Source organism: Plasmodium gonderi (assembly GCF_002157705.1).
Source record: "Plasmodium gonderi DNA, contig: Pgo-contig_137, whole genome shotgun sequence".
Taxonomy (NCBI): domain Eukaryota; phylum Apicomplexa; class Aconoidasida; order Haemosporida; family Plasmodiidae; genus Plasmodium; species Plasmodium gonderi.
Window position 1 is genome coordinate 1 of NW_021629060.1, and position 10,240 is coordinate 10,240.

Genomic DNA, 10,240 nt, shown 5'->3' on the forward strand with positions numbered 1-10,240 from the left:
ATTGTATAGTTATTATTCATAATCATTCTTAATATATCTACATTAGTTATACATTAATAAGTATTAGAGATTAACTTATATATATAAAATGAAATAACTATTAGGGATACATTATTTCAACAATCATATGTTTCATACTAAAATATTTCTTATTTCCATTCATTAGCTTTATTATAAATTCTCACATGCACTAAACTCGATATAGTCTAAACTATAGCATTTATATTTTTTCCACTCATTTGACAATGTTCCATTTACAGTGTGGTAACGCATACTAATTTCACAGTTCCTGAAATTTTCACGCATTCCATCTCCATAGGTACATAATAATGATCAGTATTTTTTTAAATAAAATTTATCACTCTTCAAAATTAATAGTGATTTCATTGGCATAATCAATTTTGTTAATATATAAAATAATTTATAACAAAATTTAACGCTTCTAAACCTTTAAACATAAACCCTGGATCCTATATATATTTAAAATATGATTTTGTATTGTTCTCTAAGATATATATATAAAAAAAACTAATCATATTTAGTAAATTACAACAAATATTATAATTTAAATGAAACTTATAAAGATTTATTTATTTTCTTAATAATATTCACTTTTGAATAATATAAATATAAGATGATTTAAATTTTCTTTTTTATGCTTTGTCCTGATATATTTAATTTATACCAGTAGAAAGGGGAAGGTAAGGAATATATATTTATTAATAGCATTTATTTACTAAGTATAATATTAACAATTTTTAAATAAAAGAAATTATTTCAATAAATACAGCAATTTATGAATATTAAATAACAATTCCGCATTATTTATACACTTAATATAATAATATATTATTATGTGTTCAATCATTATTAAGAATATAAATATATTTTTTATGTATTATTTTCCCATCTTAATCGAGTTAATATAATATTTTCAATAAATAATTTATAAATGAAATAAATCTAAAGCAAGTAAATTTCAATATATTATAACATTATATTTTTGAATGTTCATTTAATACATGATACATGATATATCATTTTATTTTTCTTATTATGACATACTTTATATGTCTTTTGTACATATGTACTCATACATGAGATATAATATTTAATATATTTAATTAATATTAAGTGACTTTATGATCATTTTATATATTTTCTACTTAATCGCATATAATAACAACTAAGAGTTACTATAAAGAAAATTTATACTTTATGTTTGAAAAAAGTGTCTATATATAGAAAACATAATTGTATTCATATTTTTATAAAATTAATGAAATCACTTAAAAATAATATTTATTAAACAAAAATTACATTTATTTAAAAATAAGATTTATCGTAACATAATATAAAACACATATATCATATATGTTCAATAAATCCCTAAAATCATTGCTCAGATAAAATGTATAGGGTATAAAAATAGCATTTTATCAAAAGATATGATGAAGAAGTATCTATAATTCACTGTAAAATGAAATTAGTATATGTATAAAAAATTTAATAACTTTCGTAATAAAAAATATTTATACATATGTCATATTTTAAGTGAGATTAAAGGAAATATACATAATTAATATGATTATGAAAATTAAAAAATGAGGAACATATAATTTTAAAACAAAGTATATATATTAACATTGTAAAATAGTATTTATATGTATAATATTATTAAGGAAATATATATAAATATTTCTCTTATGTTTTTATAGGCATACTTCTTAATTCTATTTTTCAAAGCTTTACTAAATATTTTCCCCATATATATGCTATGAACATAAGAAATGATAGAAATATTTATTGTAATTAGATTTTTATTATAATAAATATTCGTAATGTCTTATGAAACCTCATATTATTTATATATTTTATATTTATTTTCAATGTTAGTGAATGATATTATTTAATATGACTCCATAAATATGCCTTCTACCACAGAAAGTGATATAATATTACTTAATGAAAATAATATATTATAATTATTTTTGGATTAAAATTTTATTTTTTGCATAATTATATATATCATTTAACGATGATTCAATAAATATACTATTATTCCTTATTTCTTTTATTTGCTTATAGTATATACATGTTCCTTTATTTGATGAAAAGAAAAAATTATATGAAGAATGTAAAGAGAAATATAAAGACCAAGAATCCGATGCTTACTGTAAAAGAGTAGCAGAAGTGGATCGTCAAGGAACAACTGATTTTTCTATAACTTGTCCATATATTTATCAATGTATATATGATCAAAAAGAAAATGGTGAACATATTTATGATAATGTTTGTATATTTTTATATTATTGGTTATATGAAAATTATTATAAAAATGAAGGTGATTTTGAGAATGTAAAAAAACGATATGAAGTATATCTAAAGGCGTATGCAGAGTACCAGCAGCCTATATGCGATTATTATAAAAGTAACATAACTAAAGAAGTATTAGAAAAACTCAAAGATATATATGATATGAACACTGAACTTGACAATATAAAAAATAGTAAAGGACCTTGCAGTAGTAGTAATTCCGAATGTGCGAAGAAATGCTGTGATATATATAAAAAATACGAGGATGGTTGTATATCAAAGACAAAAATTTTTGTAGTGCATTAAAAAATTATATAGAAGAATATAATAAACACATGGGAAATGGAACTACTTGTAATGGTATACCGAAATTTTTTCCATTATTCCAGACATATAACATAAATGTTCATATCATTACACAAGTTGTTGCAGCATTATTGATAACCCTTTTTATATTTATTATGTATATAAGGTTATTTATAATATAATATAGATATTCTTATTCTATATATCAATTAATATGAATAATTATAATAAAATATATGTTTTATCATAAACAATTTCTTTTTTAATGTATAAATATTTTATAATATATATTAGTTCACCATTTGTGGATCATGTTTACATAATAGGATAATAAGAAAAACATATCTCAGGAATAATTTATATAATGAATGGAATATATTGCAAGAACCTCAAATGACAAGTTGTAATTCAAGGAATAGAACTTATAATGTATTATATAGTTCTGATTAATTTCACGAATAATTTTGTAGTTTGAAGTATATATTTTGCTTAAAAAGCACATATTGTGTTGTGATAAATTAATATGGTGGACATTTTTATTAATAATATCTCATTAAATTGAAAAAAATTTTACAATATAATACAAAAGAATCTTACTTAGACAAATTAATAAGATACATTATAAAATTTATCTAAACGACAAATAATAATTAAAAATACAGTAATTAAATTGCGCCATATTCATGTTCAATATAGTGTATTTATGATGGACAATGTATACTTAAGACATCAAAACATATGTTTTATATATATTAATCATGTGATACATATTCTATGAAAGTAACAATTATTGTAATGTAACAAGTTTTTATGATTGTTTTATTTAAATTATAATTTTTTCACATATGCACCATTATATTTTATGAAATAATAATAATTTTTACTGTACCTCCATATATTAAAGACACATGATACATTATTTTTACTATTATTTCTTTTTTTTTTGGTATTCGTTTACTTCTTGACACAAGCATATTATGAGAGCATGTGTTTGCAATATTAAGACACGAAATTAAATTACATATCTCTTTTATATCTATATAAACAGACATAAATTATTACTTATTATTTGTGTGATAATTCTTTTTTCTTTCATTAATTTAACTTATTTTAGTACATATGTTTCTTTTATACAATTTTTTTGGTTATATTTTTACATTAAGCGTTACCCATGCCTATATGTACAGAATATATTACATATTTCTGTTTTATTATAATGTATAATTTATATTGTTTTTTGCTTGTACATTTTCATATATTTGCATTAAAATATAATAATTTCATTTATATAAATATATTAAAAATAATTTCAACGCACAATTAGCATATTAATGTTAACTGTATCATTCTTTTTTTAATTGAATAATAATTACGATTAGAGGATGATGTGGGAGCTTATTCAAAATTATATATTTTACTTATTAATACTTCAGTAAAAGTTAACGTGATTTAAATAAAACATACGTAAAAATAATGATTCCTTATGTCTAATTATTGTATAAATGAAAAATTTTTTTACATGTTTTATATTCCTTTTTTTTATATTTTCAAAATTACATAAGTTAATTCTTTATAGTATTTATATATAATAAAATTTTTATTATAATTTCCTGTTTACACTTTATTCATTAATTCTTATTAGAACATAATTATATATGAATAATAATATATTACTATGAAATTAAGACATAAATATATTGTTTTTAATTTCACACATATTATAATACATATACCTTTTGAGTGCAAATATTGTGTTATCTATAATTATCATAAATTTTAAAAAATATATATTTCTAATAAAATATTTAATAGTATTTAATGTATTACAACAATATTATAAGAAAAAATTTCTGCGATAATAATAACAAAATTTAATAATTTTAAAGGATATTATTAGTGAATCAAATAAAGATAACATGTGTGTTCTTAGTGTTCAATGATAACATATTTTATATACAATATATATATTATTTATAGTTTTATAAGAAGTTTTTAAAAAAAGGAAAAAAATCTACAAATATATTAATAATATATATATAAATGCATTTTTGAAGAGATATAAATTAATATTCAACATTAATGTAAAGATCTATTTTAAAAGTTTTGTTATAGGTCGTTGGGGAATTATTCTAAATTCAAAAAGCATGGAATAATGATCACCAATAGAATAAATATATACGTAGTTAATTTAAATTTATTGTATTATTTTTTTTGCAATTATAATATTTTACAATTATGACTCCATTTTTATCTTTTATTTTTATTAATATATATATATTTTATAACATTAATAATATACGTATACTTGTTAAGATATAATAAATTTACTTATACATATTTACTAGATCTATCTTAATTTATTTACATTTATATCCATTGTGGATATATATATATATATATATATTGCGAGTTATTAGAGTGTTATTTATATGTTTAACTTTTTTCCTTTTTTCCTTCTTCTTTTGATTACATTATATTGACTGTACAAAGGTAACAAATGACAATATAATGCTTGCATAAGGAGCATACATATGATTTCTCCAAAAAGAAAGTATAACACTGCTAATATATTAAATTATATATTAGGCAACTAATTTGTTATATATATATTTAAAGCAGATAAATGATTATCCAATATTATAGTATACTTTTTCTTTAACAACTAATGTTTTCTTGTTAAAGAATTAGTACTGATTCATCATGCAATTCTTGTATCTCCAAGTATATTATTATAATGTGCTTTGATTACAATAAATAAGGCAATAAGATATATATTTTTAAATTATTTTATTTTTATATAGTATATTGCTTATTTTTCCATTTGTAGTAATAATTAAAAATTGAATTTTCATATATTGTTTCATTTTACTAGGTAACATAAAAATTCTTTATTATTTATGCATTATTTTATCATATTAATATAATAAAATTTATATTCTACAAGAATCCAAATGCTATATTGTGTTTATTTATGCAAAATAAAATTATACCAGTGACTAGAATTTCTCACTTATTTGATATAGTCAACTTAGCTATATGCTATTTTGTACCTATCATCAATTAAATTTTTCTGTTCAACATCAAATGGATACATAATGTCCAGATTATTTTTGTTATTTTTATTCAACTTTCTTTTTAATTTCCTTACATTTGGTTGTAAAAATGAAAAATAAGTGGTATACTAAAGAAAAAATTATATAAATTTTTTATTTATTGTTTATTTATATTATATATATTTTTTAATAATATTTTTAAGATAAATTATAATACAACATAAATTTGCTTGATTTAAATTGTTTTTAACCTTGTACAAAATAAACATTATTATTAATATTGAAAAAGTTATAAAAACCGTTCCAATACTTATTCCATTGTTTGTTACATCATCTGTCACATGCCTCATTAAATCTGGAGTATCCATTACTTTTGGCTGCTCTATTTCTAAATTTTTTGCATCATCAGTCCCATGACGTATCAAAGTTTCCTTATCTAATTCCTCGAGTTTACTTTTTCTTTTTTCTATCCAATTTTTACGAGTTAGGAGATCTGATGCATGCTTTGCAAAGTCTTTATCAGCAGCCCATTCTCTTATATAGGCATCACATATGTTAAGAATTTTTTCGAGTTCTCCCTTAAGTTGTTTTTTATACTTATATGGATGTCCTTCTAATTTTTCTATGAACCCTTTAAATTTACGCATATTTTCAGTGGTCCTTTTAATATTACTTTTAAACACATTAATACAGTTATATATTTCAAACAAATATTCCAATGTTTTATATGTGTCTTTATCAATATTGACAAAATATTTCAAACATATATTAGATATCCTTGTTTCAAATTTTCTATTATATATTTCTGTCATTTTCTGATAGTATTCTTTAGCGCCAGGATATTTTTCTAATGGATATTTTTCTATTATGTCTTTTTTCAGTTTATAATAGAATAATTTACACCAATCTTTTTTTTTACTAACTTCAACATTTACTTGAATATGATTTAAATATAGACCAAGAACACGACATACTTGAGAAAAAGCTGTAGAATGCTTGCCTGGCATTTCATTATTATAAAAATTACTACATAGCTGTGTAAAATTATTAGCCATATCTTGACGTCTTATTGCGTGTATATTCCAATCGAAAACATCTGTGCATGTGGGAAATATACCATTAATATCGAACTAAAAATAAAAGGCATAATATACTCAAAAATTATAAAAATCCTAAGAAAAAAAAATGGCTTTAAATTTTAATAAATAATTTAATTTAAAACTACGTTAATAAAGCCTAGTTTTATTAAACATTTAAATCATACGTCATTATCCTCTAATTCAGTGTCATTCTCCATAATTTTTGTATCTTCTAAAGAAAAAAAACAAGTTCTACACGCTCTATAATAAATTTTTATTTGTTAAAAATATCATGTAAATATTATATTCACATAACATATAAAAACACATTTGATGTTATTTAATTTAAAACATTTTACATTAAATTCACATATTTATTAAATTCATTATTCATTTAAAACCCTGTTGGTATTATTCATTCCAGGCATTATGATGTTATTTAGAAAACATATAATAATATCAAAAATAAATTCATATAGTTCGAAATATATAATCAAAACTAAAAGAACACTATATTTGTAATAACAGTATATATAACACAAGTTTTATAATATTGGCAATGCTTATATTAAAATAAATTCTATATGTAATATGGTAAATAATTTTATTATAAATTATTTATTCTATGTCATTAATTAGTTTGTAAAAATATGTGCATTATTATATCTAGGAAATACATTAGTTCAATAAGCACGATTAATAAGTCATGCTTCGCAAATATTTTATTTTCTTATTTATTTTATACATATTTTCATTATATCTAGTATAAGCAGGGTAATAATATATTTAGTACATTTTTATAAAAGAGAATAGGCGCGAAAATATATAATATAACTTAATTTATTTCAAATATATTAAAATAAAGTACATACTATTTCATAACTCTTTATAATTTATATATATACAAATATGAATATATGGTGCATTGTAAATAATTATATATCTTGAGTATTAATATATATACTTATAAATGTGCTCTTTTTATTTTTTATTATATTCATATAAATATTATATTATCTATAAATAAAAAAAATAATTAAAATATAGTATTTTATATTATATATTCATGCGCATATAAATTTTATAATGGATTGATTTTTTTTGTACATTATATAATACAATGGTTTATTAAAATAATTTACATATAAAGAAGCACTCGCAGAATTTTTATTTGGTGTATTTATTTAGTTTTCTTTTATATGTTATTATTTTTAGTTATATTATTTCATAATATATAGTTATATTTTTTATTTTAATTTTTTCTTCATTTTATTAAACTTAAATTAAGCATGCCGATATGCCAAACAAAATGTTATTTTCATGAAATATAGTAAATTAAACGATAGTTATTCTTCTATAAAAGCAAAAAATAATATAATATATATAATAATTCTTTTGTAAATATTTTTGCATATAATTAACAAAATATTAATTTCATAATGATATTTTTATTATATTTCTTTAATTATTTATTAAAAAATCGAAATGTCTTATATTATATAAACTCCTAAAAAAATACTTCGCACAAAATACCATATTAATTTGACGAAATTTTTACTTAATTTTTATGTGAATAATATGTTTAATAAAATAATTTATTTATTTTGAATGGTTAAATATGTAATAAATATACATAATAATAAAAATATAAAGTTCAAATATCAAGAAATAATATATTTTATTGTATTTATACATAATAATTGTTATCATATTTTTTACTATATTATCATGCTATTGCTATACCATTTATTATATAAGTTAAATAAAATTTAATTCTTAATTTAGATATTATTAAATAAATGCGCCTTCTCTAATAATAATAAATATTAGACTATTATTCCTTTTTTACATATTATATAATGATGTGAATAGTATATTAGTATAATAGTAATTAAAAAGATTCAATATTAATGTATTATTGTATAAAATTAGTTATATGTTATAAATTAATACATCTATAGTATATATGCTTTTTTTAACTACATATAGCCCAATATATAACATATTATACACGTATATTTGTTACATATTATTGAATTTCCATATGAATAATCCTTAAATTGAATGTAAATAGCATATTATAATATATTTATTTATATATATATTAATATAGAATAAATAAAATATATTTTAAAATATGAATATAATAGTGCCATTTTTTTATACTGTAAAAATTTTATAAAAAGATACTTTGACTAACCTATAAATATATGTATATAATTTATCATAAAATTAGATGATCCCCATATTGAGATTCCATTTATAACAATAGTCCATGTAAATAGTTCATATATTCGTTTATTTATATTATATTTTTCTTTAAAAATTAATATATATTTATTCCTACTAAATTTCACCATCGGTTTTCCTATATATTTTTATTATTATGCTGAGGATTAAAAAGGGTAAGCAGAATGCATAATTATAAATAATAAATTTTATTATACAAGTTTTATTAAAATATATACTAATATAAATAATTAAATATAATTGTATGAAACAAGCATATACTCTAAATATATATATATTCTAAATTGTAGTTGTAAAAGTATGAAAACTCTCAATATATATGGGGGAATTGCTTAATAGAGTTTAGAAAATAAAAAACTAAATATCCCTTAATATAAGCATTTATTGAACTTCATATATATATAGTTGTGTGTTAACTCATATTATATATGTGCGTGATACTTTTAATATTTATTAAAAAATTTAAAAGCAACTTATCCTTAAGTGTATGGAGTATTATTATGAATTTTTAGAATTTCTTATAAATTCTTTTTATACAAAAACATTTTTTATAATTCGGACTGCATTTTTTTTGTTGATAGAATTATTAAAAATGTCATAGTAATAAATTAAATATAACATAGTATTCCAAATACATCAATAACTTCAAAAAAAATATGATGCACTTATATATATAATTCAGTGTTATTTTAGACATTTGTATGATACATTACTCACATATTTACCAATACATAACTCTAGGTAAAAGTGCTTAGAGTTCCTGTTTTTATCCATGTAATAAGATATAGAGTTTTATGGTTTAGTATTTAGGTTTATACATATACCATTATGTTTTCATATTTATTTTCATGATTTGTTTTATATCTTTAAGATTTCTTATTTTAAAACTTAGTATTGGAGTTATGATATCTATTTTATATATTAAGATTACACTAAATTATATATATATTTTTTTATTACATTATTATTCTAATGGTACATATACCAACAAGTTCTTTGGACATTTATGATTTTTTATATATTCTATATTACTTTTGTAAATTTTAAGGAGAATAATATTAATAATAATTTATTTTATATAGAACAGAATATATAATTTCCTAGTTACATATCATGTTGTATTAGTTTTTTTATTTTTGGATAACTGTGTTTTATGTACGATATTTTCATATTGACTTATAGTACAAAAATATTATTTTATACATAGAAATTTAGTTCTACATTATTTTACACAAT

The 10,240-nt window shown here is 19.2% G+C and overlaps 2 protein-coding genes across 2 annotated transcripts; one reads left to right on the plus strand and one right to left on the minus strand.

Annotated features, from left to right (window-relative positions):
* Positions 1-1,790: 1,790 nt before the first annotated feature.
* PGO_001365 (variable surface protein) lies at positions 1,791-3,072 on the plus strand (the record flags this gene model as incomplete). The annotated part of the gene is made up of 3 exons (XM_028690936.1): positions 1,791-1,808; positions 2,089-2,613; positions 2,917-3,072. 3 exons carry the CDS (start codon positions 1,791-1,793, stop codon positions 3,070-3,072), a joined length of 699 nt encoding a protein of 232 aa, XP_028546737.1.
* Positions 3,073-5,650: 2,578 nt separating this feature from the next.
* On the minus strand, positions 5,651-6,972 carry PGO_001370 (variable surface protein; the record flags this gene model as incomplete). The annotated part of the gene is made up of 3 exons (XM_028690937.1): positions 5,651-5,803; positions 5,927-6,805; positions 6,940-6,972. The coding sequence occupies 3 exons, from the start codon at positions 6,970-6,972 to the stop codon at positions 5,651-5,653; spliced, it is 1,065 nt and encodes a 354-aa protein (XP_028546738.1).
* Between the last annotated feature and the right edge of the window lie 3,268 nt (positions 6,973-10,240).